General features: G+C 42.4%; 1 protein-coding gene across 1 annotated transcript in view; it reads right to left on the bottom strand.

The window, feature by feature from the left end:
* RAP2A (RAP2A, member of RAS oncogene family) overlaps positions 437-25837 on the bottom strand; it is a 39404-nt gene continuing 14003 nt past the window's right edge. Inside the window, exon 2 of the mRNA XM_021065816.1 lies at positions 437-4301. Coding sequence (XP_020921475.1) covers positions 4064-4301 — 238 coding nt within the window. The 3' untranslated portion in view covers positions 437-4063. The remainder of the gene's footprint in view (positions 4302-25837) is intronic.

Here is a 25837-nt window from a genome sequence, read left to right as displayed (position 1 = left end):
TAAACAAAAAAGACAGCCCCAAGCCATCACTAGAAGGACACTGATACATTTTAGTGATACTAGCACTGCCATAAAGCAACTGCTAATTAATGTTAATTATCTAGAACAATTCTGTGAACATAAGCATTGAGATTTCAACTCAGCCAGCTACCATTAAAAAATATAAAAAATTACTTACGAAGGTAAGTTTATAGTTGTAATTGCTGATTTAAAGACCTTTCTCGTGTTATTTTTATTTTTGAAGGGTATGAAAATATAATCTACTCACCTTTTTTATACGAAGAATTCTGTTTAATTCGGCTTGACCCTTTCTGTAAGAAGAGTGTTAAATTCATTCTATGGCAATTTTTAGTTTGTTAAAAAAATGTATATATTTAATACATTTCACTCATAAACATGTACAAAACAACAATGGAAAGAAAAAGTCCAGAGGAGATTTCATTAAATAAATTTATTTGTTAAAATAATTTAACTCCAAATACAACTGTTGAATTTGCATTGAGTTATAACTACAATTCATGTTTTAATTGAAATGTCAAGGTTTAACAACTGACATTGTTACGAAACAATAAACTGCTGTTCACTTTTAAATGGTCAGTTGTATTAGAGCTCAACAATTAACTGTGAACTATATTTATCTCTGGGAAACCCCAAATCAATAATGATAAGTCTGTTTCCAAAACCCACTGCAGTCATTCTTGAAACCCTGATCAAGATTTAACAGATGCACAATGACACATTAATTAAAAAAAAAAAGACCCCCATAGTCTTGAACATTTGATTGGCTAAGGAGACAGTTAAAGCTTAGAAGTGCTAACACAAGAAGACTACTGAGAAGAACAACAAACAACACGAAAAAGCGAAACAAACAAACAAAGAAACCAATGGCAACAAGCAAGAAAGCATTTTCATGTTCAGACATACAGACAACACTCCCACAGGACAACTCTGGAAAACAAACAGCAGACATCCTTAGGCCACATTTTTTATACAGAAAAGCAAATATCAGTAGTTTTATCACAGAAAAGGGATGGCAACTGTAGCGATTAGAGTCAGAAGTTCAGTTCTAATTCTACAAACCAAAGTTGAAAATCATCAAAGCACCTTTCAATCATTTAAGGAAGATTTTATGTAACACTTTTGATCAGATGCTGGCTTGTTTTGAGGAAGTTGAGCAAAACGAAAAGCATCAGTTACCATCACTGTCACAGCTTAAAAGAACCCCCAAAATTTGCAACATAGAACGACGACAACAACAGCAACAAAACCTTTAAAAATGCCTTTGTATAAAACGTGACAAAACAAAACAAAAAAAGAAGACCTTATCTGAATAGCTAAAGAAAAAGCGGGTCTTTGGATCAAACCATAACATTTTTAAGGCATGTTAGAAAAACTTTCACTTATCTAGCTGCTAGTCTGATCAGGGCAAAAAATAAATAGTGACACAAGATCACCAACTTTCAGCCACTATTATTTCATGTGCCAACAAATTTATTCTTCCTCTTCTTGAGCGTTGTATCAACATCTCAACAAACACATTCATTCAAGCTGAGTTATAGTCATACCAGATGAAATACCAGCAGTGAAACACATGCCGGGTTTCCACGTTTCTGGGTAACTTGGCTGCTCTCTCGCTAGAGGTGGAGGGCTGTGAGGCAACACTGATCAGACAGCCGAATCAGTTGTCGACATCTTTACAGTCAAAAACCACCTGTCTGTCGGACACAAACACTTTGACCTAAAACCCAAATTTGTAGATAATCCTTTCCACCTTAAATCGTGCCACATCTTTCATATTAACTTATTTTTCTTGTCTGCATAGCAATCCACAATGTAAAACAGTAGAACTTTTATAGATGTTTCTAACACGTAGTCTTAGTTGTCATCAACTGCTATTAAATATGGAATTCTAAAAACCAGAATCATTCTGAGAAGTTAGAGGCGTCAAAACTCAGACAATGCACGAACAAATATTTCAGCTAAGAGTCTCACTTCCCGAATGTGATTTCTCTACATGATTGAGTCAAATCACCTTTTACATGATGAAATTTGTTTCAAAAAAATGGTTAGAACTTTTCCTTCCATAACCAAGGTGCTTCATAACTGGGGATTATATATTAAAAACAAAAAAAACAAAAAAACTCATCAAAGAATGCTAATATTCACAATTCAAAGACTTGATAACCACAGCCTGGTTTTATTCACATAGCTCTGTTTTCTCAGCTATGAAAAGTACAATCCACCTCTTTTCTCTCCTCCAACCTTAATGCCAGTTTACTAAACACTTGGGGGAAGGGGGCTACCAATGATTTCCATAATAAACAAAAATTGCATAAAAAAACCAACTGAAAAGAAAAAAATGTTTTTGATACACTATATTCTGCAGTACACATTCTTAGTATAGGCAATTAGCTGACTTGTGCCAAATTCTTAGGAACAGTAAACACACATGCACACACAAACACACTCTTCGCTCAGTTACACACGTCAGACCAGAAGTTACTTGCACAAGTGTGAAACCAACAAAATGTGGGGGCAGCATGTAGATCACAGGCTCAGTGCTATTGCAGTTCTGAAGGCCAAATTTCTCTCCAGAGGATCAGCTCAAGGTACTCTCCTTAGCCTCTGTAACTCTGAAGTTAGATGAAAACCCTTCTGCACTTGATTGTAAAACTTAACGAATAGATTTTTCCTGTGCCATTAGTCATGCAAATGATAAATACTTTACGGCTGTAAGAACCAAAAATGTCAGAACTTGAGCACCTTTTCAAAACAAAATATTCACTCTAGCTTTATTTGCCACTTCAGGAATCAGGGCAAAATTGTTATAAGAAAACCTTATATATAATTCTCCAGGAAAATGAAAGATAAAGGTGTTTTTTGTTTTTGTTTTTTGTCTCTTACCTTCCACTCTATAATTTATGTTCTACTTTGAAGCCCAAATTATTTCACATGGTTATTCCATGTTTTAAATGCCTGCAATAAAGCTCTGCTACAGCAAAAACTGATTTTGAAAGCAGGTTAGCCAAGAATCACACCACAACCATAGCCCTTAAAGGCAAGAAGGAATCTGCTGCTATAACGAACGGAAAAATGCTAGATATTTGTACTGTCCTGGGAGGTTTTTTTCTGCAAACGGGAACCTGTAGCTGCAACATGGCTTCGTTTTCCGTACATGGTGGTGCTAGTTCATCTACTAGAACGCTTCTCGTTAGTAAGGCTAGGCAATCTCTCTTCATCACAGTTGCTTCCTTCTTGTGCAGTAAAGTAAAAGACCTTCCCTGCTTGGTTAACAAGAGAGTCGGTCTGGGGTTTCAATCCGGATCAAACCCTTGTGAGAGTCTCCATTTTCTGGGCAAAGCAGGTGGTAACACATTCTGAAGCCAGGCTGTATTTTTGACACAACCTGTTCTAACTTTCGCTCTACCAGGGACTGATGCGTGAGTTAGTTCTGTGTCACAAATTAGGATAACATCGACAATTAAGCATCGAGTCTCAAAAACAGAAAGGTGTCAGCTGAGCAAAGGATCTCTCCTCATAATGCTGCTGGCAGGTCAGCTGTTACTATCTTACTTGACGCAATACATTGGTTAGAAGCACTATCTCAGTTCCTGAAATCCAGTACTCTCGTAGGAAAATATTTCTCCTTTACTTATTATTATTTTTTTTTTAAGAAGACAAAATATTTTAATTGTGAGCGGTCATAGGAATTCTTCTGGTTTCTCTCCCATGGTCATTTTCAATGGATGCCATAGTTGCGTCTGTCCCCTGGGTGACAGCGCCATCCTCCGGTCCAAGGAGACCCCGCCCTGCCGAGGGACTGGCTCCGCCCTCAGCTGCAGGTGCCGGGAGCAGACCGAGGGCAGTGGTGGACGCCGGGGCTATGAAGCCAAATGTTCCTCGGGGACATCGGCAGACAATCCCTGCTCCACTCCCGACAAGGGCTGCTCCTCCCCTGGAGAGCACGGCACGCGTCCTGGGGGCTCCGCAGCCCGGCGGGCGAGGTCTGCAGCGCCCGCGACGTGGGGCGGCTCCCGACCAGGACAGCCGGCGGCCGCGGGTGCTATTGAATGTTACAGGCGGAGCAGCACGGGTCGTCCTTGTCCGGCTGCGCCGCGTAGTTCATCTGCCTCACGATTTCCGCAAAGAGTTCGTCCACCATCGTTTTACTCTTGGCAGACGTTTCCATGAAGGGGCAGCCCCACTCCTCCGCCAGGGCCCTGCCTTCGCCGGAGGACACCTCCCTCTCGCTTTCCAGGTCCACCTTGTTCCCAACCAGGATGACTGGCACTTTCTCATACCTGTGGGAGAAGCGACAAAACACACAGACGTTGCAGGAGTTATCGGCACAGAGTTAAGCAGCTGGAAGGCATTTTCTCTTCTTTCACGATATTCGACTACCAATAAATACTCTCTTGAGTGGCATGAAGAATGATTTGCTCCAGTTGGCCCTAACATCTGCCTTAAGGCATTTGGAAGCAGCCTCCTCGTGGATCATAAGCAGCTTTTTCAAAATGATGTTTTTAATTAATTATACATCTTTTAAAATCAATTTACCTTTCCAGATAGACGCGGAAAAGTAGTCTCCGAATCTCCGAAGAAGTCCCCTTAGATGGATTAACGTAAACCTTTTTCGTTATAAGAGATGCTTACTCAAAATTTCACTTGATGAGGTAATAGCTCTACTGAGTAAACAAATAATTTATAATTTTATATAATCTCAGCACTTTAATGTTCTACAAGTCTGTAAAACTGATGTTCGAACAGTTCCAATATAAGAAAAGAGCTAGCAGAACTCATGAGGATAGACCCCATCAAGTATAACCATATTCTATCTCTTTACAAAAACCCTTATAGATGAGCCTGTTGAAAGACAGCTATGGTTCTTTTCAGCCTGACATGGACTGAAACATTTCATTTTTTTTTAATTTTTTTTTTTTTTTTTTTGCTTTTTAGGGCTGCACACGTGGCATATAGAAGTTTCCAGGTAGGGGTCTAATCAGAGCTGCAGCTGTTGGCCTACGCCACAGCCACAGCCATGCAGGATCCGAGCCACGTCTGCGACCTATGCCACGGTTCATGGCAACACTGGATCCTTAACCCACTGAGTGAGGCTAGGGATCGAACCCGCAACCTCTTGGTTCCTAGTCGGATTCTTTTCCGCTGCGCCATGATGGGAACTCCTGGACTGAGACATTTCAATCATTAGCTTTATTTGATGTTCTCTCTTCTTTTCCTTCCTGACTAGAATCAGTGTGATACAGACTCAGTGCGTGTCCCCTCAAAATTCCTGTTGAAGCCTAATCCCCAATGTGACAGTACTTAGGAGGCCAGGCCTCTGGGAGGTGATCAGGTCACGAATGGGATTAGTGCCCTTAGAAAAGGGACCCTAAAGAGCTCTTTTGCCCCTACAGCCATGTAAGGACACAGTGAAAAAAGGACAGTCTCTGAACTGGGGAAGCGAGCCCTCAGCAGACACTGAGTCTGCCATAGCCCTGATCTTGGGTGGACTTCCCAGCCTCTACAACCATGAGAAACAAACGCCTGCTACTTGAGCCATGCAGTCTATGGTATTTTTGTGCTGTGCATATTTATTTACTATATGCTTATGTTTGTTCTAAGCAATGTTGCTAACACCCTTGCATAAAGCTATCGTTTTTACCCTAGACATCATTTTAAAAGCTTTTTGTGATTTCAGTATAAATCAATATTGCGTCTGTGTTTGTACTTTCCCCTAGCAGAATGCACCTCTAATTTATAAAGGAAGCAAAATGCAAACTGCACACAAATAGTTAACAATGCACATAAATGAACAAAAATGCACACAAATGATAACAGTTAATTTGTTAGAAAACTACACACAGTCAGGATTTACTGAGGCAGGGTTCATATAGCATTTTTATCACTCAGGAAACTGGGTAACAGGCTGATTGCTAATGTTAGCGACAGGAGTTCAACAAATTCATCGTCCTGTCAAGAAGGTTCTCTTCTCTCACCTTAACTGATAAAGCAAAGAGTCTCACTTTTTTCCTTTGGCACGAGATCAACCTGAGAATGGTCTCAACAATAGGGCACGCTCCAGGCAGTGCCACTCAGCAATCTAGACACAAACAACTTAAGCATGAGTGGGCATACAGACATCAAGCTAAGATGGGGTATGACCATTCTGCAGGAAATGGACCTGGACAATCCCAATTTTGATCAAAGGACTTCACCTGCATTTACTGGATATCAACCGTGCCTTGGCTTTCTGATCCCAGGTCACACTGAGAGCCCTGAATATATGACCCAAGAGTTTTTCACATCTCTGGACCCTCACATACAAACAATTACGAGGGCCCCCTGGCCTCCGGGAGGACAAGTGGCAGGAGAATGAAACCTGCATTACAAACATTAAAAATCAGCTGCTTCGCAGGCAAGCCTTCCTGACCTGCTGTACAGAGAAGCTTGGCAGGGAGCTGACACTGCCAGCGCCGTCAGGACAAGGTCAGTTCCTAGTCTGTTTTACCTGCAAAGATGTAACTGCATTTGGGTTTTCTTATGAGAGTAGAAACAGCATGGTGCACTTTGTCGGGCGGTGATGTAACATAAATATTAATACAGTTCAGTAAAATGTACTGACTAAATTTAATGAAGTTGAAATTAATGTCAGTCTCTGTAATACTTCATAATAAAAAGGAAAGATATCACTTTCTATTATTAGTTCAACTGATAAATACGTTAAGGAATATTCTTTAAGTGCAGTATTATGTTTTACACATGAAGAAATATTTCTTACACGTTTAGTTAAAAACTACGCTTATGTGGATTTTCAGAATGTGTCGAAACGTCCAATCATTAACAGCTGTATAATACACCAACTCAAGAATCTGAATAAATCCTAACAGGGTCTCAGAAGGGTAACTAGAACACTGCGAACTCAGGTCCACCTGTCCGAGCATTTCGTGACTGTCGAATGAAGACTGAGTCACTCTGAGACCCTGTCCATTACAGCACACACTGAACTGTCAGCGGTCTCTTCTGAAACCCAAGGCTAAGGACACTAGAGAAATCCAGATTAATATCCTCAGAGGACTTTAGGAGACGAAGATGTTTAGGAAGGAAAGGTCATGTACATTTCGGAACCCCAGACGGTGATAAACTCTGCGTGTCTTTCTTACCGCCACCACGGGAGACAGGATGTGGACACGGCTTCCAAGCTGCCGCCGGGAGGCTGCAGGATGGAGCAGATCATTTACGCTGCTCGCCTGTGGTTCATTCCTCATCGGTGTAAAAGGAGAGTATCTGCTCCCACTTACCCCACAAGGCTGCGGGAGAGGACACACAAGAGACTCTAGAGAAAACCAGGTGCTGGGAAATGCAGGGTGAGGTGGCTGACAGGCGACCACGGCCTCGGGAGGTGGAAGAAGCAGGAAAACCGCTGGAGGGAGGTGAGCGCTCCTGGGGAGCTGGGGATGGACGCGGGGCAGGGGGAGGCCAGAGAGAAGGCCGTGGACTTGGGGGATGAAGCAGCCCCCTGCCGTCCGCCTCCCCCACGCGTGGCCCCCGGGCGGGGCTGAGCCAGAAAGGCGGGAGCGCCTCCTCCGATGGGGACACCTGCCCGAAGGCGCTGGGCTGGCCTGACAGAACCCGTCCTCCACGTGGACGGGAACCTCAGAGAAACCTGACTCTCCTTGAAGGACTCGGGACAAGAGCCAACACCAGGCTGACAGCACCGAGGAGGGGGTGAGGAACCTCTGCTGCAGCAAAAACGTGTGTACACACACACACACACACACCACCCCCCCTCCACCACACACACACCACCCCCGACGCCCAGCCCAGGACCCCAGTTCCACAGCTGCCTCTCGCGAAGTCCTGTGAGTTGAGAAAATCAGCCTCATCTCTTGGTTCCTCCGTTTCCTGAACGGGGAAAGGAGCAGCACTAGGTCACTTCTCTCAGAGCTTCTTAGGCTCTGAAGGTGAAAGTCAGAGGGACACTGCGGGTCACTCCTAATCCACACGAACCATTTCACCGAGTGACTGCCAGGATCCCCACGTGGATCTTCGCAAGAGACAGGGGTGCAGGCGCAGGAACAGGCCAACGTGTAGGGAGCACCCACCCCATCAGCTTCAGGCAGCAGAGATTTTCAACCCGGCGAGCGGAGCAGGTGCCCGGCACACTCTGCCTCCCGGGAAGGTGGAGACGCACTCAGGACCCAGCAGTTCCATCTCAGGAGGACACCGTTCAGACGCAAAAATGTGGGCTGGTGCAAACGGAGTGCTGGTGGCTCTATGGAAAACTGCCTGCCGCTGCCTAAATAGCTAGTAACGAACAATCGATGTGTATTTATTTACTCATTCATTTAACAAATGCTTATTTGAAAGAGCCTACTCTGCGCTAGACACTGTTCTAGGCACTTACGATACACTCAGGAACAAAACAAAGAGCTCTGCCTACAGTCTCACAGCAGAGACCGTCAAAGAAAATAACCTAAGGACTAAGTAAACTACTGGTTCACTAAAGGGTGTTTGTACAACGGAAAAAACGCAGAGCAGGGAGGGGCTGGGAGCACAGGCGCAATTTTAAAGAGATGAGCAGGGTGGGCCTGGAGGGGACGGTGCACGGGAGCAAAGGCGGGAAGGGAATAAGGGAGTTGGGGTCTGGGGAGGAGCGTCCAGGCAGGACATGGACCAGACAGTGAGAAAGATGGTGCGAGCGAGTCATGGTCGGAGGAAGAGTCAACGGCCTGTGGGGTCCAGCTGTGTGATCGCCCGCCACTCCTGCAGCCCCAAGTCCTACGGTATAGGAAATGCCTTCATTTGAGGCTACACAGAACTCTGGAATCTGGGTGGCAAAAGTGGCCTCAGAGGACAAACATGACGCTCATGACAGGGCCAAAAGATGCCTGACGAAGACGAGGCACTTGGTTAGCAGGTGATGGCAGTGCTTTCATGCTCCGTGTTTATAACAGTTTTGTGAGCTGTCTTCATTTTTTCCTTTTTCTGAACACACCATTTGGGAATGGAGTCAAAGATGCGAGATTCCAAAAATATTCCATGTATGTGTTGTCGTTACCCTGATCCCCAGCGGGGTCCCAGCTTGTCCACCTGTTAACATCAGCTGGTGTCTCATCAGCGCCAGCACATCCTCCTCGATAATTCCTTTGAGAGCTTGACCTGGGTCATACAGTGGCTTCTGCAGCTCAAATAATTTTGTTTGTCGTCTGAGAACCAACACTTGTTTTATGAATATGAATCTCTACGATGTTTACTGTATTCACCAGTGTGATTATATAATGTATTAGGAAATAAAATTAGTTCTTTGAGCAGCTCTGCTTAATGCACTGAATGAAACATCAGAAACAGAGGCCTGAGCATCACTTAGCTGCAGGATGTTGATGGCTTCTCAGTGAGGCAGCTTTGTAAACACCAACACTTCAAAGGCATCTCATGTTTACTAGGGGTCTTTATGTAATGGTTCTTTTTTGCTAAGTGTCCTTATAGGGGTCTATGCCTAAGTATATTTTATTTTGGTTGTGTCTAAACTTGGCTGATCACCAAAATAACTTGAGAAATAAAAAAATACTGATTCCCAGGCCCACCTCCAGCGCTACGGAATCTCAATTTGTGGGACCAGAACCCAGAAGCCTATCGAAAAACATGTATCTCTCTCCATCAGTTCTGAAGACTAGTAGTGAGGCTCAGTGGGGTTTAGGCATCCCTGAACTGACCTACTCCTCTCTGATCCCAGGCAATACTGTGTGTGTACAGTTCATGGTTTTACACTGTGGCAGGTCCAGGATCAATTCCTTGTTCCCTTCCTTCGCTCATCAATGATAAGCTGTAGAGACGCTGCTACACTCCGTTCCTTTAACTCCCCTTTGAGGATGCTGTATTGTCACACATTAAAAGAAGGCTGGGCTTCACAGGAATTTTTTTCAGACTGCTATCTTCTTAGGCACTTTTTTATAAGCAGGTTGAAATAAAATTCTCTTTGAATTCAGAAATGAGAATCAGAAAGATTTTCACTTACGAGGACCTCCTGTTCAACCTTCCAGCCCACTGTTAAAAATCCCACTCCCAAGAGAGTCTCAAGGCAAAAGGGTCAAAATGCCCGATGCTTTAATCATTCCAGGACCACCTTACCAAATGGTTACATCTGAACATCTTTAGGGATGCAGAACTCGTATCTCAGGCAACCCATCTTGTGCCTTCTGTCAGTTATGTTAACAAGCTCAGTGTACAAAAGTTTATCCTTGTCTGAAGAGCTGTGATTTGCAACCCCTTATCCTGCCTTCCCACAGGTTCTAGTTTTCACCCTTGAGAGAGAACACAGGAATATTTTCTCCAAAATGAAAATAGGTTTCCTTTGCTCTCTCCCTGCTCACATTAAATAAGTAACACAGAGTGATTTTAAAAATCCCATGGCAATATTTAAATAGGGACAGAGGAAAATGAAAAAACATGCTTAATCTTACCTCCAGGAGAATGACTGCTCTATTTTGCTGTACATCATTTCAGACCATTTTCCTATACGTACCCATGTAAACATGAATGTTTATGAAAGGTGATTATACCAATTTTAGGTAGTCGCTTCAACTTCCATGTCTTACCATGGACTTTGTCATTCGATAAGTGGTATCTATCATATTAATGGCTAAGTAGTATTCCATTTCATAGAGTCTACACTGTAACTGTACCAAAATTTGATCACTCCTTCCTCATCAGAGCATGACGTGCTCCCCTCCGCTGATTTTTCACCAACACCAATCTGATGAACTACACCTAGAAGTGTAACTTCTTTCTCAAAGGTATGCATGATGTTGCATAATTTGTGTGTGTGTGTGTCCATTGGCACACCCTTTGAACAAGAAAAATTACATTTCTAGATGATTTGTTCATGAGATTTCTACGCACACACACATGCAGTCTCAACTGACATCCAGAAATTCACACTACAACCAGTAGTGCTTAAGTTTAAGAGTGCCTATTTCCCCATCCTTGGGATTGATATTTTAATCTTTCAATAAAGTATTAAGGCAGCTCTAAAGAAAGAGAATGGTTTTTGGCTAGGAGCTGAAGGCTCCTACCACAGCTTGCTAGCAGAAAATCAATACTTCTTTTAAGGATGGAAAACATAGCTAAATAAGGCTTCCCTCTTTCTCTAAAGTGACTCGTTTTGAAGTGACTAAATATTTCATCTTAAAAGGGCATTTCTGGTAATTTAGCTTGAATAATGAAAAGAAACCACAACCCTTTACTGCAAGTTTCTTGGTCTCAGAATGTATACCAAAGAACAGAGAGAAATGCATAAATGCAATATAAAAATTAAGGGGACCATAATGACACTAAAAAGATATTCAGAGCTATCAGGTATACTCATACTGATGTAAGTAAAAATAATCTGTTTTATAGAAATTTAGAGCTGCTCTGTACCAGAGAACAGTTTGAGGGTGAGGGACCAATTGATCACGTCAATGCAACTCAGGCATTCTGAATGTGGTATTAAAAACCCATTTGAGAGAGAAAATATTTGTAAAAGACACATCTGGTAATGGATTGCAATCCAAAACATATCATAAAACTCAACAATAAGAAACAAAACACCCTAACCAAATGCTGAGCAACCTTCAACCAAATGGACTGGAAACTTTCAGAAAGATACCCTACTCCAGAAGACAAAGAGGAGGCCACATCAAGAGGAAACACTGAGCAAGAAACAAACACCCTAATTAAAAAACAGGCCAAAGGCCTGAAGAGAGACAGCTCAACGAAGGAGACATACAGATGCAAAAAAAGCCGGTGAAAAGATGCTGCATGTCACGTGTTGTCAGAGAAATTAAAGTTAAAATGGAGATACCCCTACACATCCACGAGAATGGCCAAAATCTGGGACATGGACAACATCAAATGCTGGCGAGGATGTGGAGCACCAGGCACGCTCCCTCATTCTCAGTGGGAAGGTCAAATGGGAAGAAACGGAAGACGGTTCAGGGGTTTCTTAGAAAACGGCACATACTCTTCCCAGACAACCCAGCAAGCCTTGGTATCGACCCACCGAAACGGAATACCTACGTATACATAAAACCTGCACATGGACGTACAGAGCAGCTGTATCCACAACTGCCCAAACCTGGAAGCAACCAAGGTGTCCTTCAGTAGGAGAACGGATAACTAAACTGTGGTCCATCCAATGAAACAGCATTCCGCGTTCCAAAGAAACGACCTACCACGCCATGAAAAGATAGGTAGGAAATGTAAATGCACATTATTAAGTGAAAGAAACCAACTGAAAGAGCTACATGCATACCGTCTGGTTTCAACTACCTGACATTTTGGAAAAGGCAAAACTATGGAGACAGTTAAAAGATCAGAAGCTGGTTGTCAGAAGGTGGTGGGGGTGGGAGGGAGGACGAACAGGTGGAGTGCAGAGGATTTTAGGGCTGTGAAAATACTCTTCATGATCCCATGGCGACGGATACAGGTTATTAAACATCTGCCCACATCCACATAATGTAAGACGCCAAGAGTTACGAAGGTAAACTACTCTCTCTGGGTGATTATGAGGTGTCAGTGTAGGTTCATCAGTTGAACCAACGTACCAGTCTGGGGGGGATGCTGCTCACGGGGGAAGCTATGCGTGTGTGTGGTCAGAGGCTGTGTGGGAAATCTCTGCACTGTCTCCACCGCATGAACCTTAAACTACTCCAAAGAAATAAAGTCCTTAAAAAAAATGCTACTTGAGAGTGTCCAACTATAAATGTAATTACAAAAATAAAAAAAATTTAAACCGCTACTTGAGGACTGGTGTAGCCAAGGTGGCTTACATCCACAAGTCTTTACATTCCACCAGGAAAAACTCAGGACCAAAAAATTACACAAAGCACCTACCAATGAACTCCGAAAAGTAAAGCCGGCAGGTTAAGGGGGAGCGCCAATGCCGGGAGAGAAGACCTACAGGGAGGCTGAGTTTCCTGGTTTTTCTCGTTTCTCTTGGGGCCCTGAGCTGAGAGGGTAGGCACTTGGTGGTAGGCACTCAGCCAAAACTCTGGGAGAAATTCTGTCTTTCTACCCAGAATATCAGGGGTATTCTCACAGGATCCCTGTGAGCTGGAGTATGTGTGTGTGTGTGGGGGGGGGAATCCTCCCATTTGTTCCTGTTTTTCCTTTCACAGCTCACCTCCACTGGGCTCCTAGGAGAGCTGGGGAGGTGAGCAGTGTCTAACAGCCAAGGTTTCGTTAGAAATTTCTGATTAGAAGAACTGAGAAAAGGGCTTCTTAAGGTCTGTAAAGGATGAGAGAAATCTCTAGTTATTTTTCTTCTCTTTTCTCTGCCAACTTGGCTGGAAAATGACCTCAACTGCAAGAACTCTGCAGCAGTGCAGAAGGATATCAACCAATGTTATCTAACTAGTGTTTATACAACACTATATCCCATAAAGGAAGACTATATATTCTTTTCAAGTGTACCTGGAATATTCGCTAAAAATTAGTAACAGAAAGATATCTAGGAAATCTTAAAATATTCAGAAACTGAAGCAGAGACTTTTTTTTTTTTTTTCTGGTCACACATGCAGCAGCATGAAATGGGATCTCAGTCCCTGGACCAGGCATCGAACCCAGGCCACAGAGGTAAAAGTGCCAAATCCTAACCACTAGACCACCAGGCAACTCCCCTGAACCATACACTTCTAAACAATCCATGGGTCAAAGAAGACATCGTAAAAAATTACAAACATTAATTGAATGAAAATGAAAACAATGTATAAAAATCTGTGGGATGTAATTAAAGCACTGCACTGAGGGAAATTACAGCATTAAATGTTTATATTTGAAAAGAAAAAAGGTCTCAAATCAATGACCTATGCTGTCTTAAGAAACTAGAAAAATGCACAAACATAAGTCCAAATTAAGCAGAAGAAATAATAAAGAACAAAAATAAAAGAAATTGAACACAAAAACTATACAGAAAATCAACAAAACTAAAAATCTTTTCTCTGAGACCAATGAAATTGATAAACTTTTAGCCAGATTAAGAAAAAAAAAGATGACACAAGTTAACAAAATCAGCAAGAAGAAACTTACTGTAGACTCTATAGACATTAAGAGAATATGCTCCTGAAACAGAGACTTAGATGAAACACACCAATTCTTTGAAGCAAACAATTTATTCACGTGATGCCGCTTATGCTCCCTCCCAGGGGCGACAATGGCTCTCCAATACCGACCGTGTCATTTCTAAAGCCTCTCTTCAGCTTCTTTAGGTATCTAAACTTTACCCTTCACATCTAATTCAACCTCTTCTCCCACAATTTTCCAAAGAGAACCTTCTGTCCTAAATCGTCTCCTGGTTCTTGATGGTTTTCTAACTAGTGATCCCTGCCAATCAATCAAATCCCAACTACTGCTCAAAGCTCAGGTCAGATTTCATCAGGAGTTTCCTAGCGGTCTAGTGCTCAGGACTCGGCACTGTCACTGCTGTGGCCTGGGTACAATCTCTGGTCTAGGAACTGAGATCCCACATCAAGCTGCTCCCCAGCCAAAAAAAAAAAGCTTAGGTCAAATTTCATCTCTTTTAAAATCTTCCTTACTTTAATAGACAGCTCATTTATCTGAATTCTTATTTACATTTTATATCGGTAAGAATCTGGGGTTCGTAGGTTTTCATTAATTTATTTCTTGAGTATCTACCAGGCACTGTGAGAGAGACTCGGAATATAAAATGAGTAAAATCCTTAGAGCTTATGTTCCACTTGAAGGAAACACTATAAACAATCCATAAAATGAGAGATTGTGCTCACTGTCTCAAGGGAAATTGATGAACATACAGTGCCTCGGGCAGGCCAGCATCACACGAGGTGATCGCAGAAAGCATCTACAGGGAGATGAAAGTAAACAGAGACTCGAGCACTGAGAGTCGAGTCAGCCATGGGGAGAAAAACAGGCATCAAAGATTTTAGAAAGAAGACAATGCAAAAGGCAGGCAGTGGCAAGGGGCTGGGCTTGCCCAAGGCACCAAAAGGAGACCTCGTGGTTACAGCATCAAGAGCACCAGCAAGGAAAGCGGGAGGGGTGACTGAGAAGGACCTGAGGCCACTATTCTAGGGAGAGGACAAATCACGGAAGGTCTCCCGGCCGGCAAGTTAGTGGGTGTGTGTACTGAGAGATCAGCATGGCGCACACACACAAAATGCCCTTGAGCGGCACAACAGAGGCAGGAAGATGGTCAGAGGACTGCAGCGCTCCAGACAGAGTCAGGGTGACTTGAACTGGGATGATGGCAAGAGCAGTGGACAGAAAGAAAGCTTCAAAGAGATTTGGGAGGCAGCACCAACAAACACATGATGACAGACTGGTTGAAGAAGAGAGCAGATAGTGGTTTTGACAAAAAAAGAGAAATCGGTCACGATTCATAGATAAACTATTGCCTTTACAAGCAGTACAGTTTTAGCTCATGACTAGGAACCCAAAACACCAAAGGGGAACGACCATGTTTCAAACGATCTCAGTTATCAAATCACTACTTCTTACTTTTAGTCTATCAATCTCTTAGCTTAAAATTTGATGATGTTTCTCTTGCAGGAGTGGCTTCTTTTCCTAAAGAAGTTTAATTTTCTAAGTATCCTACTCAGGTTATTCACTTGGTGTTTACCTTACTATTATTCCTGGATTTCTACTGATCCTTTACTGATTACCTTGGAGATGTAGACTGTTTCCAGACACAAACTTTTACTATGTAAGATAAAAATCATTTGCCAGTCAAACGTTACCTTGTGGAATTACTGCCAATAGAGAAAGAATAAGATTTTCACCTTTGCTTTTACCAAACACTTGGACATAATGTTTATTTCTAAAAGCTTGTGAATGATAATGACCCAACACTATAAATGTACTTTTTTTTTTTTTTTAGCTCTTTCCAAATTATTATTTTAGTCAAGTCTTTAAAAGTCTCCGAAAAACATGACCTCAATCAACAAGAAGCCTCAAACTCTTTTCGATCGGAGGGACAGTATGAAGAAATAAAAGCTTGTAGGTTCTTCTAGGAAGTAAAAGTAACTATTGAGTTATATTTCTCTATATGGTCTTTTCAGCCATTTTAGGATTCAAATTTCAGGACAATTTTCTAAATATCCTCCTCAGGCCATTAAAAAAAAAAGTTAAGTCTGGAAAATTCTAGTATTTCAGGGAGTGGGGCAGAAGAGAAGAGGAGGCTGAACTGGTAAAGCAGTCACTGCTCTGGCTTCATCTAGGGCAAAGGTGAACGGTACCCAATTGCCCAAAGACGACTGAAGGTTACTCAACCAATTCCTTGAAAACTATACACTCTCACAAATCATCTCATTTGAAATAAATCATCTAAATATCTGATTCATCAGTTGTTATTCTATGCACCATGCTTTTCGTGTCAAGTGTAAGAACTCTTTTGTCTAGCCCAAGATCTGAAGGTTTTCTCTAAATGTTTCATATTTTTTCGTTTTACGTTTAAGTCATGATTCATTTTCAGTTTTTGTTAAGATGTGGGGTGTAGTTTAAGCATATCTAATTGCTCCAGTTTTTTGTTGAAAGGGCTATCCTTTCTCCACTGAATTATCAAGTAACAGAAATAAGTCTAATAAAAACCATAAAAGACCTTTACAATGATAATTACAAAACAGTGCTTAGAGAAATTAAAGAAGACCTAAATAAAGAGAAGAATGTCCTGAATTTACTGATTAAAAGATTCAGTAAAGATTAACATGTCAATTCTCCACAACTGACTCATGGGTTCCATGCAATTTTAGTCAAAATGACAGGCGGTTTTTTGGTAACTCATGTGGTAACTGACAAATGGTTTTTGGAAATGCGAAGAATTCTACGGAAATGCAAAATATCTAGAATAGCCAAAGCAAATCTGCGGACAAAAACAAAGCCTGAGTATTAGATACTGGATATCAGGACTTAATTACAAAGCTATAATACAGTGTGGTTTAGACATGAGGAGAAACAGAAAAATGTAACAGAAAAGAAGGCCTAGAAACAGACCACACAAAAACATCTGCCTGATTTATGACAAAGGTACACCTACAATTCACTGGGGAGATGGTCATTTAATTAAACAGCACTAGGTTTACTGGATATCCATATGCGGAAAGAAAAAGGAGCCCTCTATTTCACACCACTTGTACAGACTGAAGATGAACCATAGAATAAAAGTCAGAAAATAAACCTTCTAGAATAAATATGAAGGATAAACTTTCATAACCTCGGAGTGGAGAAAGATGTATCAACTTCGACACAATAAAGAACTAACCATAAAAGAAAAGATTACTAAACTCGACTTCATTACAATTAAGAACTTACTGCTCATTAAAAGAAACTATTAAGGAGTTCCCGTGGTGGCTCACTGGGTTAAGAACCCGACAGAGTATCTAAGAGGATGCAGGTTCCATCCCCCGCCTCACTCAGTGAGTTAAGAATCTGGCACTGCCACAAGCTGCAGAGTAGGTCAAAAAGGTTGCTCGGTTCTGGTGTTGCTGTGGCTGTAGCACAGGCTGGGCAGCTGCAGCTCTGTTTCAACCCCTACTCCGGGAACTTCATATGCTGCAGGTGCAGCCATAAAAAGAAAAAAAAAAAAAAAAAAAGAAACTATTAAGTGAAAAGGTAAAGATGGGAAAAGGTATCTGCAAAATATATACGTGACAACGGACTTCTACCCAAAATGTATAGAACTTCTACAAAGTGTAAGAAAAAAAAACAATTTTTAAGTGGACAAAACACTTGAGTAGGTATTTTTTTTTTTTTTTTTTTTTTTTTTGGTCTTTTGACCTTTTAGGGCTGCACCCATGGCACATGGAGGTTCCCAGGCTAGGGGGTCTAATAAGAGCTGTTGCTGCCGGCCTACACCACAGCTCACGGCAACACCGGATCCCTTAATCCACTGAGCAAGGCCAGGGATCGAACCCGCAACCTTATGGTTCCTAGTCGGATTCGTTTCCGCTGTGCCACGACGGGAACACCCCCTTTTTTTGAGTAGGTTATTTCTTAACAGAAGATGTGAAAGCATTAAGCACATGAAAAGGTGTTCATCATTATACATCGGGGAGACAAAAGCTAAAGTCAAAATGAGGTACCACTACAATCTTAGCAGATTAGCTACAATTAAAAAAGACTGACGATATCAAATGTTGACCAGGATGTGGAACGACTGAAACTCTTTTTGGGGGAAGAGTAAATCAGTACGACTACCATGGAAGATCCTCTGGCGGTACAGCTGACCCTTGACCAACTCGAGGTGAATGTGCAGACGAGGTATAGTTGGCCCTCCTTACCTCTGGTTCCCCACAGACTGTGTAGGACTGTAGCATGAACTACTGAAAAACATCTGCGTATAAATGGACCCGCACCGTTCACACCCATAGTGGTTCAAGGGTCAACTGTATTTACTAGTGCTGAACTCGTGCATTTATAACCCAATTAATTCTACTCCGAGGTATACACCAAGAAACAGTGTACATATATGCAGCAAAAGATACGTACTAGAATGTTCACGGTGGTGTTTTATGCACCATAGCCCCTGCCTAGAAACTACCCAAACACCCATCATAGACTAATGAAATCAAAGTATATCCATACAAGCAGATGACTGTACCTCAATGAAGAACGAACTACTGCTATAAGCGAGAGGGATGAAAGTCACAAAGAGGATGCGGGATGGTCAAGTCAGAAGCCTAACAACAGACGAGACCAACCTGTGCTGGTCTGAGGAAGTGATGGGGTGAGACATCAGGGACCCTGCCGTGCTGCCTGAAATGTGTGTCCTACATCTTTATCTGGGACTTGACCACCTGGAGTAGGCATCTAGCTTTCTACCTAAGATTTCTATACTTTCCTACGTAAATGTGATTCCTCAATAAAAAAAAAAAATTGAAACAGGAAAAGAACCAAAAAGGAAGATAATTATCAACATGATTTTCCCACTGAAAGAGTCAGAGTAAAATAGCCTTCAAGACAAACTGAGTGAGCATGCGTGCTGGCTAAAGGGGTATAAACCACAGAAAGTGCATGATTACGTCGATCAGTTAGTTTATTACTCAGCCAAATACTACTAATCCATTTAAAATCACCACCCAATCCTAAGTTATTTATTTTCAAAACCAACTAAAGACTGAAAGTGTAAGGATTATACTCAAGTATGCGTTTTTGGAAATAAAAACGGTAATAACTCTGAACGTTGTCTTCACTATCTGGTCTATAAATTGTATCTATCTGACCACAGTTCTTTTCAGACATGTCAAGTAGCCACAGTATGCTGGAGTACTTCAAATATCCGTGTTAGAAATAAGAAAAATATAATGATGACTATATTCAATCTGGCTTTTTATTAGAAATGAAGATTATCCACCCCAGGAATGTGTCACGTGTGAGGAAGTGTTTTCAACAAAAACCTTAAGCCCTGTCATTTAGAAACAAAATGCAAAAATATCTGAAAAAAAAAAAAAAAACAGGTGATTCTCTCTTTTTTTAAAAAAACCCCACAATATCCAACTTATACGAAGTAAGGCAGAAGAAAGCAGCTGCTGGCCCACATTTGATACTGTAATATGCAGCTGAATTTCAGTCTGAATTTTAATGTATATTCAGTCACCAAATAATCTGTCTACAAAGTATGCACTTTCTTACATCATGTGAAGAGCAGGGACCATTCAAGCTTGGGACACATACACGAAGAACAGGTACAGCTTTCATCAACCTAAGGAACGCAGGTGTTCAGACATAAACACGCATTTTATCTTTAGTGAGAGCTGAAATCTAAAACCTCTGCATTAAAAAACAGGTCCAACTATTGTATTTGCAAAGACTAAACTGAGTCTACTGGTCAAGAATATCCAGGCTATTTGAACTGTTACCTAAGTTTACATGGAACTATAGGCTCTATCTTCATTTATAGCCTACGCGCATCCCTTCATTTCAGAACTCTTGGCAAAAATGCTCATGAAAGAAAATTCACATATGTTTGCTACCCAGCTAAAGTTTGGTTATAAATACTTTTTAAAAGTTACCTCTGACTGAAGAAGATTTAAAGATGCACCAAAGCTAATGAAGAGCTAATACATATTGGAAACTTTTTTCTAAAAATTAAAGTATAAATTAAACACTGATTTACAATGTTGTGCCAATTTCTGCTGTACTTTAGAAACTTTTAAGTTACAAACAGAAGAGTTATTTGTCCTGGGAGATCTTCCTACTGTTGTGGTAAGATTTTAAAATATTTATTTCCAAATCACTACATACAAACAGCACCAAATAAACTAAAAGAATAAACAAACAAGGAAACCCACAGAATTTCTAGGAAGCTCAGGTTATCAGACCAGGAGAATTAGCTTTTCTTCTTTCCAGTAATAAACAGCTCGGGGGAAGAACACATCCATTATACATGACAGGTTGCAAGTGGTTGGTTCAACTGGGTACGTTTGATTGGTGATGTCTACGAAAAAGGTTTTTTTTCATTTGAACCGGGAGAAGCAGCAGGTGACAGATGGCAAGGGAAAACCAAACAAATGCACAATGAAGAAAGGAGCTGGAAACTATCACTACTGGCAGAGCGTTACCGGGCAGTTATGGTGCCCAAGAGCAACCAATGGAGAATGATGAGCGGCAGATCTTTCGACACGATTCAAGCCAAGCCTTGAGGTAAGAGAAGTTAGAAACAGTTCTAAGAAGTCAGGGAGCGAGGGAGAGAGGGTGGTAAACACAAGTCTTCAACAGGCTCTAAAGGAATCAGGTTTGGGGTGAGAGGCGGTAACAACAGGTCTAGAACCGTGGTGATGACAGGGGACCTGCCGCGGGAGGATTAGTGGATGTGAGAAAATCTGTCCCTTCATGTTCATCCCGGCTACGAAAGCCCTCTCGTTTCCAAACTAACTCCCACCTGAGCTTTGCAACCGTCTTCTAACTGGTCCCACCTCCAATTTCGCACCCCTCTATCCTACCCTATATGCCACTTCCACAAGAGATCTTAAATCACTGCACACAGCCCCCTCCCCACCTCCAGGCTCTGTTTCAGAAAAACACGTGGTGGCTCTACAACCACTAGATAAAGGTTATCCCTGGGTTAACAGTCAAGGTCAACCACAGTTGTTGGGTCACCGGCTAAAATCATGACGGAGTGTGGTACCGGTGGGGAGAGAACTGGATTTAGATGTAGGGAACCTAGAAAAAGTCCCAGCTGGGCCCCCCAGTTATGTCACATGACTTCTGTGAGCCCCGCGTCCCTTATGTGTAAGATCAATGTGGCTGAGCCCAAGGTATTCTGTTACGGGACCATGGTGCTGCTTCCTTTTAATAACGGCAGCATCTGCAGAGGGCTCGGTAGGTGCCAGACACTGTGCTAACCAGTTTACATGAATTATCCACTGAAGTATTACGGATACTGTAAAATACTACCGAAATGCTAATTATTCTTTTCTAAGTTTTCTCAAACCATCTGTTTGAGAATTCATTTCTAGAATTTTAATTGTGGTGATATAGCTGTGAAAATGGAGAAAAACTATTACATAGCCTCTTGCTTCCTATCTCTGGCTTCCACTCTCCGCAGGATGACCACACCTAACCTTCTGCTCTTAAAGACCATTAATCCTTGCGGGATGATTTGAGGAAAACAGGAGAGATGCTATTCCTTCTAATATCAGAAGCTGACAGTTTACCATCTTTCCAAGCGGAAGTCTCTCTCTCCTTGTTCTTTGCACCTTTTCGCTCCACACAGTGCTGAGTCAGGTCACTGGACCTGAACCATGGTCCTGAAGTCCTAGGAAGACACCATGGCATAATAAAAAAAAAAAAAAAAAAAAAAAATAGAAACAAAACTCCGCATAGAATTTGCAGTTCTGAGATAAAGTCTTGTTTCTGCCTTAAACCACAGCTGTGCTACCTTCAAGTTCCATCCGGGGCCCCAGGATGGCAAGGGACACGAATGTTTCACACGGAGCTGCATCTTCAGAGCTGGAATCAATTCTTGACAAAGCCGGACGAAAGGGAGTGAGTGAATGAAGGGACGGCCTCCAAGGATGACAGTTTTCGCATGGAGCCCGCAGTGAAGGGGTCGCAGAAACAATGCAAACACGCCCACGGTCTCCAGGCCGAAAACGCATTTTGGATGCACGCTATCTAGAATGCTTTATTTCTTATCCTTTATTTTATTCTTTACCATTCTTTTAATGCTTTTTCTTATTTTTTATTCTTTATCACTCTTTATGCAGTTATTTTTTTTAATTCTTTATCAATTTTTATTTTTTATTCTTTATCGGTGGATGCTGAAATGCTCAAACTGACTCGCAACAGAAGGGTCTCTAGACATGCGGGAGGGATGTGGTCAAAGTCCAGGATGTAGTGAAACGAAGGGACCTTTATTCCTAATTCAACAAACATTTACTAGAAGCTTTCTTTGTGCCAGAAAACAAAACTGAAGCAGACCACCGCCAAATAAACACTTGGAGGAAGTGTTTGTCAACACAAATTAGCGCATGTCAACCACTTTTATCAACAATAGACACTGTGGACAGAGTGACGGGAGGAGGCTGTATAGACTAGTATTACAAGTGGCTGCAAAGGATGTACAGATAGACTTAGGTTCTTCTGCTGAAACTAAACTTCAGTACGTTACATGCTAATACAATTAAATGTAATCTTCAAAGTGCAATTCGCCGTGTGGGTGAGAATGGCACGACGACACAGGACAGATAAAGTGTGAGGGCAGATGGTGGGTGCTTGCATCAACCTGCCACCTCTGGAAGAGTTAAAATACATTCAGTCATTCCCCTATCACTCATCCTCAACAAACAGCCTTTAGAGACCTTTACAGAGAAATTCAAAGGATCAACGCTACTCTTTTATCAAAACAGTTTCTAAAATATCAACATGTTCACTTAAAAATGTCTCACTGTCCCAGGTAACTCCTGCTGCCTTTAAAAACTACCCCCAACCCTAATGGCTTGACGTAACCAATTTACACTCTTTGGTGATGGTGTGAATTGGGAATTAGCGCAGAGCTCAGCTGGGCGATTCTTCCGCGCCATGTGGCATTGAGGGGTTCCCTCAGGGGTGCTCGGCTAGGGCAGAGTCACAGCTGGTTCCGCAACAGGCCTGGCACACTGGGGGTCAGAGCTGGAAGGGGGTGTGTAGCTCCCTCTCTCCCCACGTGGTCTCCCTGGGGGGTAGCTGGACTTCTCATGTGGCAGCGCAGGGCTCCAAAAGACCATGGGGGAAGGTGGTTAGGCCTCCTAGAGATGAGGCCCCAAACTTGCCTGGCATCCCTTCTGCCATATGTTCTGGGTCAAAGTAGTCCCAGGCCAGCCCAACTCAAGGGGAGGGAAATGGACCCCACCTCTCACAGGAAGTTGGGCCAAACAATCCACCGCCGTCTTAGCCTGGCATGCTTACTGAAAGAAATGTCACCTTTTCAACTAAATAAGACTGCCAGTTTATGGGGCTCCACTGACGTAAATTAAGAAATGAGAATACAGAAGGATGTTGGCCAAATCAAAGAAAGAGACTTGTTCACCTAGACTAGCTATCACAAAAAGTTGAAGCTGTCATGATTTTACAATCAGGTAACTTAAGGGAAGAGGTGAGTGTGACCACATGATTTATTGCCAAGAGCCACTTGGGAGATGGAAAGGGGCCCTGTAAATAAATGTGCCAGAGCAGCAGGCCTAAGCCTGAACTGTCCCAGGTGAACAGAGACACTCGGTTACCTCTGGAGAAAAGGGAACAGATCAAAGCAGTGGTATTCATTCAAAGGAAAATCTTTATGGGATTGTTGTAAGCCAATCAGGATGGCCTACAAAAGCGTCAGGATCTGTGATTAATAGGCTGTGCTGATGGGAGCAACAAAATGACTCTCCTTCCTCCCAGAGAGTCCCCCCCATAAACGGACAAGCATTTCTCTCAGCAAGACCAGACGATGCACTCCGGGGAGCCTGAGGCACAGACATCATCAAGAGCAGCCTTTTCAAATGTACGCTTAGACCTCGAGGAGGCGTCCTACCAGCAAACACTGTTTTTCCCCTTTTCTTTTTAGGGCCACACCTGCAGTGTATGAAAGTTCCCGGGCTAGGGGTCAAATCAGAGCTGCAGCTGCCAGCCTAGGCCACAGCCGCGTCAGATCCTCAGCCCACTGAGCGAGACCAGGGATCGATGCCGCATTCTCGGGGACACCGGTCAGGCTTGTCACTGCTGAGCCACGACGTGAACTCCCAGCACACACTCTTTATGAGCTTCCTCCCTGAAGGGGGCCGTGTGCCAACACGGGTCAAGGGCCATGGGAGAGCAAGAACAGATAGAGTTTATGTAAACAGTACGTTCTTTAATGCAAGACCACTGGAAAAAAAAGTTTTCTGTCATTACTATATGCATAAACTAATGAATCGCTGAGAAGATACTTTCTCATCTCCTGCTTTTCGAAAATAGATTTTTAAAATTGCCCTAACTTTCCAGTTAGCTTTCACTATGCACACACTCGATGAGTGTCCAGCCCTCACCAGGCCAGCAGGACTGATGGCCGAGGTCTGTCTGGAGCATTGGTTTGCAAAGGAGAAAAGAGAAAGTCTGGGCCTGTGAAGTCATCTGAGGGGGACGTGGGGACTCTGTTTTGGAGAGTGTAGTTTTATACATACCATATTTAGATATCTCAGTTTTACTAAATACAAAGATAAAGCTTATTCTTTGTGTCTTAATCTATATTCAGCTATCACTGATAACACACTTTTCTCTTTAGCCAGTCTCCCAGTTTACCTTCCCGGGATATTCTGTTTTCTCTCAATTATCCATTAATCAGTTTTTTTTTAATGCTTTCTAAGACAACAATCGTGTCGTTGGTGTGGCACATGGAGGTTCCCAGGCTAGGGGCTGAAGTCGAGCTGCTGGCCTACACCACAGCCACAGCAACTCCAGATCCAAGCTGTGTCTGTGACCTACACCAGAGCTCACGGCAACGTCGGATCCTTAACCCACTGAATGAGGCCAGGGAGCGAACCCACAACCTCATGGTTCCTAGTTGGATTCATTTCTACTGTGCCATGACGGGAACTCCAAGACTTCACTTCTAAGGAGTGTTAGAAAGTACTAACTATCACAAAGTAAATATAAAACTGCTGGCATTAGTCTTACAAATTTGTGACCTTCTATAATGAGTCAGAATACACCCAAACGTCTTTAGAAAAGGTGGGAGAAATAGGTGAGGGAGATGAGAGGTACGAACTTTCAGCTATAAAACAAATGATGCAGAGGGATGAAATATACAGCGAACACCTGTACAGGGGAATACTGTCCATCACGATGTACTATCATCGGACGGCGACGGGCTTATGTGGTGACCTTTTGTCATGTATGGGAATAGTGAGTCACCGTGCCGTGCACCAGGAGTCACATAGTGTCGGGGGCCAATTATACTTCAAAAACAAACAAACGCATAGAGGAAGAGAACAGATTTGCGGTTACTAGAGGCAGGGGCCTGTAGAAGCGGGGGAAGAATTGCATGAAGGTAGTTAAGATGGACAAACTTCCAGTTCTAAGTAAAAAGTACGAGGGATGTAACACGCAACCCGCTAAATATAATTAACACTGCTGGACGTTACATACGAAAGGGAAGAGAGTAAACCCTAAGGCTCATCACAAGGAAGAAAACTTTTATTCCCATTTAATGTTGTACCTGTATGAGCTGACTGACAGATGTTCGCTACACTTACTGTGGTCATTTCATACTGTGTGTACGTCAAATCGTTACACTGTACACCTCATAGAGCTGTATGTCAACTGTATAAAATAAGAAGGAAAAAGAAGTTGTATCAAAAAAAAAAATTTGTAGATACCCTAGTAAAAG

This window comes from Sus scrofa, chromosome 11 (genome assembly GCF_000003025.6).
Source record: "Sus scrofa isolate TJ Tabasco breed Duroc chromosome 11, Sscrofa11.1, whole genome shotgun sequence".
Lineage (NCBI taxonomy): Eukaryota > Metazoa > Chordata > Mammalia > Artiodactyla > Suidae > Sus > Sus scrofa.
This window is presented reverse-complemented; position numbering and strand designations above follow the sequence as displayed.